This window comes from Anomalospiza imberbis, chromosome 18, assembly GCF_031753505.1.
Source record: "Anomalospiza imberbis isolate Cuckoo-Finch-1a 21T00152 chromosome 18, ASM3175350v1, whole genome shotgun sequence".
Classification (NCBI taxonomy): domain Eukaryota; kingdom Metazoa; phylum Chordata; class Aves; order Passeriformes; family Viduidae; genus Anomalospiza; species Anomalospiza imberbis.
Window position 1 is genome coordinate 5,470,594 of NC_089698.1, and position 17,922 is coordinate 5,488,515.

A 17,922-nucleotide genomic window follows, 5' to 3' on the forward strand; every position below is an offset into this window, starting at 1 on the left:
GCATCACGGAGGATACGGCTCCGGGGTCGCTCTGTCGCCATACGGGTGGGGAACCGTCGGCCAGAAGCAGCGGCAGCCTGAGCTCGAGAGTAAGCGGGGCCCACATGGCACCGCAGGTGGTGATGCTGGCCACCAATGACACCGCACTGGCCAGGCACAGCGAGCCTCAGCACTTTGGTAAACCCAAGTCTTCCAACTGCTGTGACCCATTCTGCCTCTTGAAATGAACAAAATGGATTATGCTGAAGACACTTGTGCTGCGGATCATAAGTGGTAAAGAAATAATTTCTTATCTGTGTGAAAATTGGATGCCACTTCACTGTAGTGAAACTTACTCTTCCGTAGAAAAAACTGAGTCTGAAACTTCAGAAAGCTTTCTGCAATCAAATGATGAACACATGGCCAGCAGCCCAAAGGTTTGCCATCGAATGAGTGAGATCAAATTTAGGGCATCATTGGAAAGCAGGTGTTAGTCAGGACCCAGGCAAAGGACCCAAGCAAAGCAGTTACTGATTATCTAACAACTGTGGGATGTAAAAAAGGTGGAGGAATAAATTACAGAAGTTTCCTATTTCTATCTAAAAACAAACTGACAGTGTAAGTAGGAGCTAGGGAATTACCTTCTCATCAGCAGTGATGCAGGTCTTTTAAAAAAGTTAACTGGTAACCAAAGCCTAAAGGTATCAGCTTTTGCAGTATACCAGGACACAAATCTGGCCCAAACACACTGCATCCTGTGACTTTTATATATAGCAAATGGCAGCTGAGTGTTCCCTTCTACTTCAGAAGAGCTACAGTAAGCACCAGAACTCCCTGAGGATGTGCCAGTGAGAGATTTGCACCAAAGGGCACATCGCTGAAGACAGGCACATCTTTGTTCCATCAGCCCAGTGTATCTGGAATGGACTGGAACCAGTGGCATTGTTTCCACCCAGATGCCCATGGATGTTTCTCCATTCAATCCATTAATAAAGGTATCATTGTATAGGAATCAGCATTTTATCATTAAAATTTGTTAATATCAGATATATCAAAGTACACAAGAGCTCTGCAATGGGCAGATACAGGAAATGTGACTCATTAATATCTTAATTTCTACCTGACATGGGTTTATTCCATAATGCATTAGGTTTTATTCTTTACAAATCAACTTTGAGTAGATACCTTTAACCAGAAGGTGCATGTTAGACAACAGTTACTAAACTGTTCTTTCAATCAGTAATGAAATTAATAATCCTTTAGTAAGAGGCACACAGTTCAAATTTTTCACCTAACAGACAAGTTTTTCTCTCTCAGTTCAGTTCCTAGCTCCTCCCTGACAGGAATTTATACATCTTCATTTCATCTCTTGTTATCATCCCTCCTCTGGGAAATAAACATGGTGCACACACGTTAAAACACCATGCAGATGGTAATTGTTGCTTTGGAAGCCAATCAGCCCCATCCCAGTGCACGAGGCTGGGATTCTGCCAGTCCAGCATTTACCAGAGCACCTCAAGGTCCATCAGAAGTTTTACACCTGAACTGAATAGTCTAAGTGTCCTCAGAAGTCTGTGGGCAGCATCGTGTCAGGTAATGCTGTGTCTCAGGCAAAAGCTCAGCAAGTTTAGTGTTCCTTTTTCATCTGTTAGGACTAAGCATTATTTCCATGCCTAACCTAGAAATTGGAAAAGAAGAAACAGAGAATGTAGGTGGGGATGAAGCTAGCCTAAAAAATTGTTAGTAACTTAGTTCAGGAGTGTTTCTGATATTTTCCTTGAGGCAGACAGCTGGAGGGACTAGAACATGACTGTGCAGGTTCTCATGCATGCACAGCAGTCACTTCAATCTTACAAAGTTATTTTTATTTGAAAATGATACATCTTCAACAGTTTATTCCATTATTAAGATTTTTCTTAATAAAAAAGTCTGCTCTCCATAAAAAAGCTGTCATTAACAAAGTCATTTTCTCTTCCTTTTCACCTCATTTTCTGATACGAGGTAGAAGGAACAGCACGCTTAGCAGAGCCATTGTCTTCCTCATTTTCATGGGGACGCTTTCTCGTTGTGGTTGGCTGGAAGAAAAACACAGGGGGATGGCTCCAGGAAACCAGGTAAGGCAGAACCTGACTTCCTGCTTGCTCCAGAACTACAGGGGTTGGACAGTGTGACCAAAAACTAACCCATGCTTCTCTCCCAAGATTTATCTAAATATATTTGATGGTTCTTATATAAGAGATTGCTCCCATCTTGAAACAGCTAATGTTCACAATTTTCCTAATTAGCATCTGGTGATGAATGGCACAATGCTGTCCTAACCTTGCACCAGCATGAGAATTTTTACTTGAATACTAAACATTAGTGACTTGAATCCATATTTTAAAAAATACATTCAAAAGTTTTATTCTAAATATAGGAATGATCCTTTAAAGCCTAGGCAAGTGTTTCTATACATTTAAACAAAGTGTTGACAAAGCATGGAAATCCATTGCTGCTCTTCAGGAAACAGAACTAACCAGCAGGCTGCCACATACAGCCCAAGGGTACATTTCTCTAAAGTCTCAAAATTAACTGATTTTCTTATTAAAGATTACTTCAAAATCTACTTTCTCTGTGCATCAAATTTTCCTCTTCAAATATCTACTGCACATACCATGTGTGATGTTTCTGGTGGGTTCATACTGGTACGTGTCTGAGCAAGTAGCTGTTCAAATGTAGTTTTCATATCCTCATCCTGCAAAAAAACCCAGCATCTAAGTAGTATATAGACTATTTAAGGGAAAAGCAAAGATTGAGAAACTCAAAGAGAAGTGAATGGGACATTCAGTGCTAGAGACAATTAGAAATAAAGATCATTGAGGTCCTAAGGATTTCAGCTGTTTTAACTGAGTTTTTTTTAGGTGAAGGCAGTGGAGAGGGTCCTTTTCCTAAGCAATGGAGTACTGCAGTATCTCCTTTTTTATTTAACTATTCTTAAGTGCTACAAAAAGGCTTTGACCTGAATATCCATTTAATTTTATACAGAATTTTGACTTGTAATTCTTTTCCAGTGTAACCTGATTTGATTGTGGCTACAAATCAGTCATCTATTTCCCCTTCCCCTTATGCATACTAGCAATTTTTAAAATCAATGTTGCATGGTTTTTGAGTAACTTTTTCTGCTCAGATTTGTAATTCAAATGTAAGAATCTATATCTTGATTAACTCACTGTAGGTGTTACATGCAAAACTACAGCAAAGTAAACCCCATGAATGCCAGGAAATGTTTCCTGATGCCCAGGAGCATAATCAAGACAAGTTAATCACTTTAAAGAGTAATCCACCCATGTTTTTTGTCTCAGAACACTATCAGCTGTTGAGCACTGAGGGATATTCCCTTGCTTCTCCCCCGTTTCTTATGCTCTTTACCAAAGCATCTGAAATTCTCCTGTTCCCAGTGGGGGAACAGGAATAGCCTTGTGCTTGGTGTGAATAAACAGAACCTGTTGCATGGCTCAGATGTAGGCTGGGTGATATTTTTCAGCCTCTTCAAGCAAAAATATTCAAGAAAGCTCATAGGTTCAGTGGGCACCTCTGCCAAAATTAAGAAAAGACAACCTAAAGACTATTCCTCTCAAACCTAATTAGACTGTAACAGGAGGCAGGGAAACCATCACTTCCTATTCAGAGGGTACCCAAACCAGGGACACTTATTCCTGCACAGCAGAGGAAAAACAAACTAGTATTGGATGCTTGCCAGAAGTAAACTGCACTGCCTGCCCACACAAAGATCTGAGGAACTGGGGCTCTGTTACAATGCTCAGAAGGAGAGGTCCATCCTAGCAGAACCACAGTCAGACCTGGGCTCTAAAAAACACATCTTGATCTCACATGTGAATGAGTTCTGGGAAGAGGTGTCTCACAAAGGACACAGAAGCTGCTTATTGTATTAAAAGAAGGTATTCAGGACACTCCTTGCTGCTTTTGCAGTCTTTCTATGGGGACTAAATCTTTGAAAACACAAGACATAAACAAGTTATCCTTCAAACAACTCAGCTTTCACTTAAAACTCAATTCCTACCTGAAGCCAAGGATGCTCTAAGGCCTCCTCTGTTGTAAGACGTTTGCTTGGATCCACTACTAACAGCTTCTTCACGAGATCCAGAGCTAAGATAATAAAACGAGCTGGTTGGCATGTGATCAATACATTCATTAGCTGAAATATGCCTACACCAAAACTACGTGTGACAATGTGCCTTATACCCTTCAGAGCAATGCACAAAAGTGCAGGCTGGGCAGATCACTTTTCTTTGTGCTATTCATGGGAAGGGCTGCAGACTGCAAGCATCTTTCCTTCACATGCACACGACTCAACACTTCTCAGTATACCAGAATTACCCACAGATATATTTAGCATATACACAGTTTACGTTCTGAGCATGCACAGGAGGCTCAGCATTTCCCTAAAAGCTTCAGTATTACTGTGGAAAAGCAAAGACAGCTTAATTTATCCTGGTTTACAGTGTCTTGGAAAGCAGATTATCCATCTGGAAAAGTGGGAGAGAAGAGACAGGATATACACATGTATGCTCAACATAAACTTTCATTTTCTTAGGAAGCTGCTTAGTAGACACTGTGAAAAATATGCCATTTTTGTCATATTTTATTGCTCCAAATCTCCCATAAAGGAATTTCAGCAAGATTTACTTTTCATTTGATCAGATTATTCTGAATACATACCAGTAGGACTATGGAAATTATGTTAAGATTGTACAGTCTCATGAATGCCTGATTTATTATTGAATAAGCTGCAAACTATTCAGGAAGGAGTTATATTTGATAAGTTTATTAGACAAAGGATGACCACATCATTTATTAGAAACTCCTCTGCACATACAAAGAACTGTCCAAGGTAAATACTACAATTATTTTGTGCATATAAAATGTCCTGAGAAACTAAAAGCACACAGACAGTAATTACCATTTTAGTTTGCTATGCAAAAACTCAAGTTTCACAGACTACTTCACTTACAGTGGACCAAACATAACAGATGATTCCTCAAATGTGACTGACACTTTCAGCTCAAAGACTAGCACCATGAAAGGACCCTCTTGGAACGTTTGTTTTTTGGAATTCTAACTCGTATTCCTTATATTCCTGGTATTTTTGGTTCAACACTTGAAGAATCTTTAGGCAAAGTCTGTGGACCAGCTTGATAAAGTCAGAAGAAAAAGTGAAAAGAGGAGAAATAGATGTATGTGCCCACAAACTCTATACTTTTGTGGTTAATTATGCTAAATACTACAAAGAAATCTCTTCAATAATAAAGTATGTGTTCATTCTAATGCTTTAACTATGAACTTCAAAAAATATTTTTAATATATTAGTTTAAAAACTAAACATATTAACACACAATGTGCCACGCAGCTGAAAGGAGGATAAAGGAAAACAAAAACTACAAGAAAGGAGGTAGATATTTTTCTACCCACTGTGCTGGAGTCATACCCATGTCTGACACGTGCTTCCATTCTTTTGCAATGAAGGTGTATTTTCCACGAGTGATTTGATCCTTCAGAGAGAGTTGAGTATTTTGCTCATTGAATGGTGGATATCCACACAAGCTGTATTAAAAAAAAAAGAAGTTAAATAGCACAGAATTTGTCATAGCAAATAAAACACCGAAATCACACATTTTAAGGCATCTATCGTAGTGTTTTTATACGTGTAGAGTTTTAAACTTTCACTTCCTCATATAGACACTGAAGTTGCCAAGTCTCAAGCCATGTATGTCAAAGACTGCCCAGTGAAGGTACATCTACACAATATCTTACCATACAAAAAGAATAACTCCTAAACTCCAGCAGTCCACAGCTCGGCTGTATCCAGCAGTCCCAAGTGAATTTAGAACCTCAGGAGCAAGATACATGGGAGTACCACATAAAGTTTTCATAAGAGAAGCTTCTCCAAGAATCTTGGATTGTCCAAAATCTGTAATCTTGTATTTAAAAATGGTAACACCACATTACATATGAGGATGGACTGTACTAGAACACATCATATTGCAGACATACATCAGGAGGTAGCATTAAGTTTCTTCCTTCCAAGCCAGTTCCAGTACATGACTATGAATAGAAGTCACCCCAAACATTATTAAGTGAGAATGGGAGAGGAGGAAGAGGGAGAAATATGACAAAGGATCACACTTTACAATAGCAAAATATACTCCAAGATTTGGATATAAATGGACAACTACAGAATAAAGGTATTGTAGCCTATTAGAAGAGTTTACTTGAAAAATAAGCATTTCAGCATGCTTATTTTATGCTGAAATGCAAATATAGTCAATGCTTTCTCTGGGGGAAAATAAAAACAATACAAAAGAAAATCCACAACCCTCATTCCCCCCCCAAAAAAAACCAAAAACCGAAACAACAGAAAAATCCCTGTCACCATACAGCCTGGACATTTGGGGGAATGCTGTCTGTAATTCAAGAATTTAGATTTTACTGGGGAAAAAAATCATTGACATTTGAAAATACATATGTAGTGTATGGGTAGAAATATCAATAAAAGTAAAATTACAATTATGGAAAAAAAAGTCTATGTTTTAAGTTACTTCATGGTTTGTATGACTAATTCCATAATATCTTTTTGGCTGTGTTTAATGAAATATCAAGAAGAATGTGAAGGAACATTCCCAAAGTTCTCCATTAACAAGAAATGTAAGTTTCCTTACCTTTACAAGACATGTCTCTTCAGAAGATGAAAGTAGCACATTTTCTGGCTTTAGATCTCTGTGTATAATTCCATTGTCATGAAGATACTAAATACATACAGATGGGCAATTAAGGAAAAACAGATTATTATTATTGTTTTTAAATGTAAGCTTTCCATTTTTTCTCATGGCAATGGTAGGATAACTGAAATGGCTGTATAAGAAGAGGGCAAACATTTAAAGTAAAGCTCCCTAACATGGGACCTCTCTTAAAAAAACAAAGCAAAAATGTAAACAAAACAAAACAAAAAAACCCACACCAAAACACCATCACAAAGAAACAAAAAAGCACTTTAGAAATATTATGTTTCAAATGTCAAATCTCAGGCAAGCACAGTGTGCAGACCCAGGTTCTGTGTCACCTTTGTAGGAATTCTGCTTTTCTGTCTCTCTTGTTAAACCAACTTGTTAAGAACGCAGTGCTGACTGCTTGCATGGGTTTCAGCAATGACAAGTGACAGAAAAACTCATCTTATTGACTTTTTTTTTTGTAGAATTCATGGTTATGTACCTTTACAGCTAGCAGCATCTGATAAAAGTACAACTTGCAGATATCTTCTTTCATCTTGATTGGCCTTGACACTCTGTCATACAATTCTCCTCCTTCCATCCTAAAACAGATGCAGGTTAACAAGCCAGCATATAACTTTCAAAAGATTCATCTCATTAGACAAGACTAAGACCAAAACATATGGCTACTCTGGCTACAGAGGAAGAATATATTTCTGAAATGAGTGAGCAACATCCTAAACACAGCACATGCATGGCTGAGTTAAGATCAGTCTCTTGAGTCTTCACTGGGAGTTGTTACATTATTTTTGATCAGCCCCCTCTTACAAGCTCAAAAATTAAAAAAAATTAGCAGCAATCCACAACAGCAGCAGAGCAAACAATGTCCAGGCCCTGAGTGCCTACAAAGCATAGAAGGATGATTTCTCCTGGTTATCCTAGCTCCTAATCTTACAAAGGAAAGTGGAGGCCAGCAAAAGGAAAGCAAAATAAAAAAAGCAAAACTCCCACAGTTCATTGTGGCTATGAAAAAAACATTTCATTTTATGCATTTACTTTCAAACAGGTTACTTACAGTTCCAAAACAATGTAGTAATCTTCTGCTTCAAAGAAATTTTTAATCTTGATTAAGCAAGGCTAACAGAAAAGGGAACACAAACAGAGACACAGAAAATAGAATAATTTGTAAAAATTAATCCTAAAGTTCTTATTTCAGTATTTCAAACCAGGTCACATAAACTAACACTGAACACAAGTGACTTGCAAGCACCCCAGATCACACCCTCAATATTTTATCTATTTTACATGCAGAAGAAAGAGGGGATACAAATTCAAGAAATTCCCAGTGAAAACTAGTCTTCGCATTTAGTTATTTTGCAGCATTTACAAAAACTTGCATCAAATAAAAATTTCTGCAACAGCAGCTCAGTTAAAACTTCTGTGATGTTTCTTCTCAAATTTATATCTCAGTTATCCAAAGCTTTAAAATCTCAAATCTGCTAGGATATAATACACTTAAAAGAAGAAAAAAGATCCATTCAATAATTCACAAGGGAAATTACATATCTCCATTAACACATTTCTGAATGGATAAAATTGCTCTTTCTTTACTACACTAAGGTCAGTAAATTAAACAAGTTCATACAGGAGGGAGCAAAAAAAAAAAAAAATGTACAGTAACACTCACATGATCTATTTTCTTCAAAATTTCAATTTCTGTATTGATATTTAAAGCTGGGTTCTATTAAAAGAATCAAATACCATATTGTGTAAGACAGTGCTGTTCTGGAATAACACATATGAGAAATAAGAAACAGTACCAGAAAAGACATCATTTCATGCCTTTTGCTACTGTAAGTGACCATAACATCATTTTTTTTTTTTTTCCATAAAATGATCAGATACCTTCAGTGAATTAAATAAACACAGTGCTGTCACTATCTGGAGCAAGATATTGCTCCAGACATGTAATTTCATTGCAGGTTAGAAATCACCAAATAATTTCCAAGTTAAAAAAAAATCTTTTTGCTCATATACTTGTATGTAAACAGCTTTTCTCCCTCCAAGATGCTTTGCAGATGGGCCAACCTAAAATTACATGCTACTCTCTCCTATTTTGCAAGATAACATAAACAGATTCTCTAACCCGTAGCTTAGGCTCAGCTAAGGAAATCAGCTCAGCAGGGATTTTTTTGCACTTCTTCCAATCCAAATCAATCATCTTGGAACACACAACCCACACACAACATTCCAGGTATACCCCTGTGTGTGTTTTGTAGAATGGCATGAATTAGTAATTATAATTCACAACAGCATCTTGAGCCAGTTGTCTTTGTACTTCTCCAAATTCTGGCTTCTGCCATTAGACCTTCCCAAAAGGCTTCATGCAATTTTCCTAAAATGTATTATGATGCAGCATTCAACAAAATTAGCTTAGTTGGTACATTTTTGGTCAAGACTGTGCTGCTTATGATGTGTCTATCTGATGTATTTTAGGACATAAACCAAACCCTGCAAGACTCCACACCACCCCCTGTACACATCCCATTAACAGTCCTAAATGATGAACCTAATGGAATGTGGTCAAGGAATAAAAACAAGAATTCTGTACATCATACAAGATGAAAAAGCATTTTTCAATTGAATACTGAAGACATTAAGTAATAAAATCCTCATTTGAAGATAGCTGAGGAGTCAGAGAAGTTACCAGATATTCCAAGACTGCTGCAAGGTGGCCAAGACAGACAGACAAACAAAAACACTTACTTCATCACTCAGGCCACTTGCCACAAACTTCCGTTTATTGATGATTTTCACTGCAACTTTGCTACAGGTGCTCTTCTCAAATGCCAGTTTGACTTCTCCACAGGCACCACTAAAACAAGAGCACAGCTCTGTCAAAAATCTGTGTAACAAGTGCAGGCAAATGAAAGCATAATTTGGAGCTGGCTGCTTTCTAACTTTCTAAATAAGGCACATTGCCTCTTCTGAGGAAGTACTCAACTGTTAGAAAGTGTACAGTACTTCTCAGAAAACATTCAAGAGTCAGAAAGTCTATTTAAACACAAGTGTTGCCAAGGGCCATTCATGCAAAACTGCAGGAGTAAATATGCAAAGCAGTTACTCTATTTGTACCAGAAGTACTGGCAGATGGGAAGGACAAGCTCTGACAGCATTTCCTTCATGCAAAGGCATTTAGGAGAAGAGAACGTAGGAAAAGTTCTCTAAACACTGGACTGCACAAGTCTGAGGAACAGATATGACAATACTTGTATTTTTACTAAATAGCAATTATATTCCAGAAAGAAATTCTTCTGTTTTCCACACGGATTTGTTTCTACTTAATTATGCACCTCCAGATTCTTCACTGACCAACTGTTTCCAAAAGAGAAAAAAATAGCCCCTATTTAAAATAGCTTCTCTCTCCTTTTTTCTGGGTAGTTTTTTTCCTTTTCATCTGAAGGCCTCAATAGTGATATTGTAGTAAGTTGTATTCTGACATAAAGCTCTTCCTTCTACTTACAACAACTGAGTAAATTAATATACAAACTTTAAAAACGCATTGAGAATTTCCAGACTTCATTCTCTTCTACAGAAAAAAAAACCCAACCAAAACAAAACCTGGATTTTGCAATTGTTGGTAGGTTGCAAACCGCAAATCAAGTGGAGAGACAAAGCCAAAATTCCTGTTTAAATTGTTGTAAAGAACATATTCATTCACGTGTTATCATTCATTGTTTTCCTTTTTTTGTTTAAAACAGCAGCTCAGTTAATACTGGTAAAAATTCCAGCACAAGAGACTGTTAATGAAGTTAACCCTTTCTACTGAGGAAGAAGGATGCTTACCTTCCCAAAGTCTTTGACATGATATATTTCTCTCTGAATTCTTTAGGAAATGTCATCTGATCATCCACCGTAAGATCAGAAAATACAAACACTGGGAAGACAAGTGGAGATCATTTTCCTATTATTAGGTTTAAAATTTTTATTATAACAAACAGCTATGTTTTGTGAGCTTTTATAATCAACAATATAACTGAGAAAATACTGCCTGCTAGAGGAAAAACTAAATATATGCTATAAATTATGCCAGCTATGGGTTAGCAAGGTAATCTTATTGCTGAAAAATTACATTTTGGGACTAAATTCACAACAGTCTTCAACTAATTAATTACATTTAAAGACAAAAGGAGCAAAAATTTCAATGTCCCAGCAAAAATCAAAGAGAAGTAACAATCAAGAAGACAGCATCTTAGTGGAAAATCAAAGACAAAGAAACGAAAACCCAGCCCTGTTTATTTTTAAGAGGATTTTCTATTTATTATGTAGCATCTGGTTAGGTATCAAGGGGGTTTTACTCAACTTTTCTTGAATAGTTTCCCCTGTTCCCACCATCATATGCACAGCTACTGAAGCCCAAAAGGGTTTCAAAACCAGGAAAAAACCTATAAAAGTTTATACTCTAGTAAGGTGCTACCTGATGCATATTTCTTTAAGTTTTCTTTTTCAGTTTTTTTTCTAGGGTTGACATGGATAATTTTTATGTGAGAACTAAAACACCTCTTAATGAAATGTGCTCACGAAACAGCTCGGCTCCCAAGAAACATACTCAAATCAATGCAGAAACACCCTCTTGGTCAATACATGAAAAATCTACTTAAATTAAAGCACATTTTACCCTTATTGGTCTGTACAGACAACGCAATTTCAGAGTTGTGTGTCAGTGGAAGCCTCCTCCCTCTTCCCACGAGCTCTCTATTAACAAATGTCCCATTTGCACTATGGTCTTCAATGTAGGCAACAAAGGAATTTTTTGGACCCATTTCCTCAAAGAGAAAAAAAATGGGGAAGATGACAGTAAAGAACAAATGATTTTACAATAAAGACACGATACACCAGAAATTTACTATTGTTGACTCAAGAAATGAGACTGAGTTGGTTTCATAAACCATATGAATGGAGCATTGCCAAAAGGTTAAAGGAGTCAACCCTGAAGAGACTTTGATTTCTTTAGGATCTCTGCCCCAAAGTCTCTTTTTGAATTATGCCAAAATAGAAGAATTAACATTTTTAGCACTTACCCTGAAAATTCGGAAGTGCTTCTTGCTATAGTTTTGGTAGAAGCCAGTCTCAGACAATCCCAGCTTAGAAAAACTGTAATCACAGCTTTTGTCCCTCCCAAACCAGTATTCCTCATTCACACAGTCTGCAGAGGAGGGGAAGGTACAGCAGAGAGAGAAGACAATGTTGCAGGAAGTTAACAAGTACGGCACTACAGAATGATTCCAAATGGTAATAAATAGGATAAGAGACACAATTCTTCCCATAGAAACAAGTCTGTCTTAACTCATACAAAGCACCACACCTTGTCAAATCCATTACTAATTTTACCCTCTTTAGCAGTGGTATTCTTCAGTTCAACGTCAACCATATGGAGACATATAACTAAATAAAATTAATTATATATTTTTTTTAAATGAAGCATGTAACAAAGAATATGAACACCCCAGAATTCCAGGAAGTCTATGGAAGCTGTGTATCTGAGAACCCAGTGTAAACACTGGGATGTAGTGTGGAATAAAACATTATAGCAAAAAATTCCATACCTAAATTTGCTTGTACCTAACTTGAAAATGAAAAGACACTGCTCTTCAGCAAGCTGCCCAGAACTTTTCTGAGATCCTACAAAGAAACCAAGAGATTTATTACAGTATGCACATACCACAATTGCTGAAACCTTTTCCAAGTGCAAAGAGTCGACCCCAAGGCTGAGGAACCAGCTCTTCAGTTTCCTGGTCCTCAGGGATGGACGGAAGCTCCTGAGTGGGAACAGTGTCCAAGGAACTGAGAGTTCCAGAACTTAAGGAAGACTGACTAGTGCTCTGTGACCCACTGGAAGAACTGGTACCACTCTGTGTCTGCTGGGCACTCTGAGACTGCCGTGCTTCACTTCCAGTCTCTCGAGACATGTTGGCTTCAAAGAGAATGTTAAAAAAAACCGCAATTACTACAGCAAAGTAAAACTGGCAAACACTCACACACTGTACTAATAATGTCCAAGTCCATTCTCAGCCTCAAAGAAGTAAAACTTCCAACCAAAGCGTTCATGTCTGGGTTATACGTAAATTCCCAGGAACTGTGCAAAGCAGGATGGTTTTCCTTTTAAAAGACAACGTGGAGCGGCCTCTGCTGGTTCTAGAGAAGCAGAACTAACCCTCATTCCCGGATTGCTACCGAGGACTTCAGCGCTCCCACGGGGTCACACAGGCATGGGCTGTGCTCTGACAGCATCCCCGCACGGAGCAAGGGACCGCGGCTGGTCCCCAGCACAGAGAGACAACTGAAAGGAATAAGAACTGTAAAATGACATAGGTTTGCTTGAAAGTGCCCGAGAGATTGATCACACTTGTACACAGTAACTGTACAAAACCTTGCCAGACTCACACACTCACCACGGCCCTGGCAGCTGCCGGCACAGCCAGCGGCAAGAAAGGAAATTCATAGCCTGTGGTGCCTCCTTCTCCACTTCAGTGCTGCCCCAGGCCCCCCTGCAGCCAGCTTCCTCCTACACAGCAGTGCTCACGAGCCTTCCAACCTCAGCACCTGTAGATGGGGCTTTTCGCTCCTTGCCATACAGTTTCATGTATACTTTGCTACATTTCATTACGAGCCATAAAGCCACGACGGCTCCCAAGTTCCCCACCACGTCCCGTTTGTTACAGGTGTTTACAAACACAGGCGAGGCCCAGGGCTCCTCCCGCAGGCAGAACAGAATCACGGAACCATTCGGGCTGGAAAAGACAGAGGCCACCGAGTCCAAGCGCTTCCCCGGCACTGCCAATGCCGCCAGTGGCCCTGTCCCCTGGTCCCACAGGGCTGGGGGACCCCTCTAGGGATGCTGACCCCACCTCTGACCTGTGCAGCCCTTTCCATACAGGAGCTTTCTCTCGTATCCAACCTGAACCTGCCTCTAAACGCTCAGACGGCGGGGCCGGGCCCCAGCGGCCGCCTCGCAGCGTGCGGCCCTGCCCGCCGGAGCGCTGCTGCCCCAGACCGACACCGGCAGCAGCGGCCCCGCCGTCCCCACTGAGCACTGCGGCCGCGTGCCCGGCGGCACCGCGCGGCCGCCCCGGAGAAGCGGCGGGGAGCAGCCTGCGGCGGCGCCGGGCCGGAGGAGGAGAGGAGGAGAGGAGGAGGAGAGCAGGAGGAGAGGAGGAGAGGAGGAGAGGAGGAGAGGAGGAGGAGAGGAGGAGAGGAGGAGGAGAGGAGGAGGAGAGGAGGGCAGGGGAGGGAGCGGGGAAGGGCCGGAGCGGGACCCGAACTCACGGCTCAGGGGCTCCCGGGGCTCGCGCCGTCGGGCCGGGGCCGCCGTGCGCGCGCCCCGAGCGCAGCCAATGAGCGGGCGGCGCGCGCGGGGGCCGCCGGGAGCGGGGCGCGATGCGGGCGGCGCTGCGGGCGCGGCTCGGGTGGGCGCGCCGGGCGCTCCGCGGGGCCGCGCCGGGCCGCGCCCCGGGGCCGCCGTGCTGGAGCTGCGGCGCTGCGCTCCCCGGCAGCGATGGGCCGCTCCGCTTCTGCCCCGGCTGCCGGGCTTTGCAGCCGCCGGCGCCGCGGCCTGACCTCTTCCGCCTGATGGACTGGTGAGTGTGGGCGGGGCGGCCGCGAGCCCGGCCGGCCGCGGGTCTCACCCGCCCTGTGTCCTGCAGCGACCGCTCCTTCCGCATCGACCCGGGGCAGCTGCAGCGGCGGTTCCGGAGCCTGCAGCGCGCCGTGCACCCCGACCGCTTCGGCCAGAGGCCGCCGGTGAGCCCCGGGCCGGGCGGGGGAGCCGGGCCGGGAAGGGCCCGCGGGGCTCGGTGACCGCCGGAGGAGCTCGCCTTTAGCCTTCGGCTGCGTGGCGGGGTCGCAGTGCCGAGTCCCCACCTCTCTCCCGCTTGGGGAGTGTGAGGGGATGCGCCTGTGTTTGTGTTTCGGTGCTCAGAAGAGACTCTGCCGTGGATTTGCGGTGGAGGCGGACGATGAGGGGCCGCTGCGGTTCGTCAGGCCTTAGCTGAGCGCAGTGCCACGGTTCCCGGGTCCACAGCGCCTTCTCCGTTTCTCACACGGACTGGTGTGGGGACGCTGCTGTTCCGCATGTAACAAAGTGTATTTTGCCACATGTTATTAGCTTCCAATGATTTGCCATCCGTTTGCAGAAAGAGCAGTACTACTCTGAGCAGCACTCTTCCCTGATCAACAAGGCCTACCAGACCCTGCTGAACCCTCTGAGCCGAGGCCTCTATCTAGTAAGGTCTCCCTTAGGTATTGCAATGTTCCTGTAACTAACCCTGGGGGCTGGTAGGGATGGCACCCTCGATTCAGTCCTTAATGTGCTAATTTGCATTGCTCTGAAGAGGATCACCAGAGATTGAAGGGAGACCAGAACCAAGTTTGTCCAAAATTTATTCAGCGTATCATCTCATTTGCTACTCATCTTGCAGTAATTTGTCTTTCACATCACACGTGGTGTTTGGCCGTGGCTGCTCATTCAGAATTTCAGTCTGGCCCATGGCAGCCTTTTTTATGTTTTTTTTGGCTTTGGGTAACTGCTGATTTTTATGGTCAGCCTATGTTTGGAGTTAATTTTCAGACTGACTATGAACTGTAGATTTATCGAATATGAATCTGAGTATGCCCCACTAAGAGACTTAATTTTAAAGAAAATAATTCCCATTGAAATAGATGTGGGAATATTTATTTTCAATTTCCCATTTCCTCTGCCAGCTGGAGCTGAGTGGAGTGGAGCCAGCACAAGAGACAGACTGTGATGCAGACTCAGCGTTCCTTATGGAAATCATGGAAATTAATGAGAAATTAGCAGAGCTGAAAAACAAGGATAACCTTGAAGAAATTGAAACTTTAATTAAAGGTAGGTTATGACTTGAGGAGTTTGTACAGAACTAATATACTGAGTCTTGTGTAATACAAGAGTCTGAGAGCTTTAAAATGTTTTGGTATATTTCTTGTAATGTCTTCAATTTCTGTTAGTCAGGAATTGACTCACTGCAAGAGCTTCTGCCCTGTTCCCTTGTTTTCCAGTGTTGTCTTTACCTACTTATGCACCTAAACATCACATCTGAATTGAGAACATTTGTATAACAGAACTATTCTGATGTCAAAATAAATATATATAAACAATAAAAAGGAATTTACTCAACCTTCATCAGGTTAGTCAGTTGTTCCAAAGAAAAAACCTATCAGAATGAAACTGAACAAAATGCTTGTCTAACCACACTAAATAATGTTATTTATAAAGGCATTGTAGTTCTTTCACCTTCTTCATCTGGCAGCCATTATATTAAGTGGTTATTCTCCTTACACAAGTAACTTTCTTTTTATATTGTTGGTGATACCAAAAACATTTGGTTTACTGATATATTAATTATTTGCCATAACAGCTATGTGCTCAAAGCAACTACAATAGCTAGAATAAAAACTGAGTAACACAGGAGAAAATTAACTGTAGCAGGAGCAAACTGACACACCAAAAATAACTTAGATTTCTGGGAAATTAGTGACCATTGATGTGCATTGGAATTGCTGTCAGTATACCTGTTTAAATAAAGAAATACATGTTTGAAATTATTATTAAAACAACACTGACAGCAGTATAATGAAAAATTTGCTTGGCTGCCAAAGGCTGAAACTAAGAATGAACTTTGTCACCACAGGCAGTCAGAATACAGCGGTATCAAATACCCTAAGTATAAAAAAAAAGTAAATGAAATAATTTGTTTTGCAGTTAAACAAGAAGAACTGACCAGAGAGGTGACTGCAGCTTTTGAAAGAGGTACCTGATTTTATGAAGTTTTTAGCTGCCATACATACCTTTCAAATGCTTAAAGCTCCACAGTCTCTTACTGGCAAATAGTTCCTGAGCAATGGAATAGAAATACTGCATTAACAAGGGTTCTTTGTTAGGTATTTAGAATAAGTACTTCTAAACTGACATTCCTGCTGATTTGGGAAATTCAGGAGCTCACATTAAAAGCAAAGTCCAGTACAAAAGTTCCATTCATCTTGCATCTAAATAATCACTTTGAGTGGGAATGTAGATGCTAAAAAATTGTTTGTGTGTCTCCCAGAGTACTGGGAAGGACAGACTTCATCCTAGACATATCCTGAGGTTTCACACTTGAATTTGGGAGATGTTGTTCTGCAGTCCTGGAGCTGCAGTAGAGCAGTGAGTGCTGTTCTTTGCAGTGAAAGCCATAGCAGCTGTGTGGCAAGTAAAGGCCTGTTCAGCATAAGGTTTTGAGAACTTCCTGTGCAATAATCAACATAACTTTATTCTACAGCAGTGGATAGGCGCAAGCTTGAACCATTCCCGAGCTTCTGAAGCTGGGAAGAAACCTTTGTGGTTCTGTGCCAGATCCAGAACGCTGCGCTTTTGTCAGGGGTGGGTGTGTGTAACTATAAATATCAAAGTGGTGCTGGCTGGGCCTGCCTGTGAGGAGTTACATTCTGTTACTCTGTGCCATGAGAAGGCCTGCGTTGCCTTTGTCTGTAGGTCATAAACCACCCTCCCCTTTAACTGAGAAGAAATTGTTTCAATATCAGTTTTAGAATTGGCACTGTCCAGACCAGACTCCTCCTCATTTGCATTTTTCAGTTACTCAGTTGGTCTATTTATACACCTTTTAAACAAAAACATTTGTCTTGCCAAGTGGGTAGATCAATCCTGCAGCCACTTTACAGGAGTCATTAAAGGGTATTCATTCACATTTCTTTTCCAAATTGTTTATTGTTATGTGTTTTGTGGAACATTTGAGTTGAGATGTTCCCAGACCATCAGAGGTTAAAACAACAGGCAGCATGGCATTTATATAATTTATATAATATTATGTAATAGTGTCTGAGTCATTGCAGGTCACAACTCTTGGTACTAAAACAGGTGCTGTCACTGAAATCTTGAGATTGTTTAGAAAATGCAAATTCACCTCTCCCTCTGTAAACCAGTAATGTTTGATTTCATTTCAGATGATCTTCAAGAAGCCAAGAAGCTGCTAGCAAAAATGAAGTATTTTGCAAACTTAGAGGATAAACTAAAGGCCAAGAAGATCCCTTCCTGATGTTGCCTTCTTAGCTATTACGAGTTAGTATTATTTTCAATTAAACAGATGGTTTTGTTACCAAAATCAGA

General features: G+C 41.0%; 2 protein-coding genes across 4 annotated transcripts; one reads left to right on the plus strand and one right to left on the minus strand.

Annotated features, from left to right (window-relative positions):
* Window positions 1-1,519: 1,519 nt before the first annotated feature.
* CHEK2 (checkpoint kinase 2) lies at window positions 1,520-12,751 on the minus strand. 2 transcript variants are annotated; one of them, XM_068208692.1, is made up of 15 exons: window positions 12,466-12,751; window positions 11,825-11,949; window positions 11,422-11,569; window positions 10,590-10,680; window positions 9,510-9,618; window positions 8,431-8,484; window positions 7,819-7,880; window positions 7,246-7,345; window positions 6,696-6,782; window positions 5,791-5,954; window positions 5,465-5,580; window positions 4,040-4,125; window positions 2,633-2,713; window positions 1,963-2,054; window positions 1,520-1,657 (listed from the first exon to the last, which is right to left on the minus strand). In XM_068208692.1, the coding sequence occupies exons 1-15, from the start codon at window positions 12,710-12,712 to the stop codon at window positions 1,621-1,623; spliced, it is 1,599 nt and encodes a 532-aa protein (XP_068064793.1). In that variant the 5' UTR covers window positions 12,713-12,751; the 3' UTR covers window positions 1,520-1,620. The 2 variants fall into 2 exon arrangements, 1 of the variants encoding a protein (XP_068064793.1); XR_011004952.1 differs by lacking the exon at window positions 1,520-1,657 and having other exon boundaries at window positions 1,999-2,054; window positions 5,449-5,580.
* Window positions 12,752-14,150: 1,399 nt separating this feature from the next.
* HSCB (HscB mitochondrial iron-sulfur cluster cochaperone) lies at window positions 14,151-17,917 on the plus strand. 2 transcript variants are annotated; one of them, XM_068208705.1, is made up of 6 exons: window positions 14,152-14,380; window positions 14,447-14,543; window positions 14,936-15,025; window positions 15,504-15,648; window positions 16,522-16,569; window positions 17,760-17,917. In XM_068208705.1, exons 1-6 carry the CDS (start codon window positions 14,181-14,183, stop codon window positions 17,849-17,851), a joined length of 672 nt encoding a protein of 223 aa, XP_068064806.1. In that variant the 5' UTR covers window positions 14,152-14,180; the 3' UTR covers window positions 17,852-17,917. The 2 variants fall into 2 exon arrangements, with proteins under 2 accessions (XP_068064807.1, XP_068064806.1); XM_068208706.1 differs by lacking the exon at window positions 14,936-15,025 and having other exon boundaries at window positions 14,151-14,380.
* The last annotated feature ends 5 nt before the right edge of the window (window positions 17,918-17,922 follow it).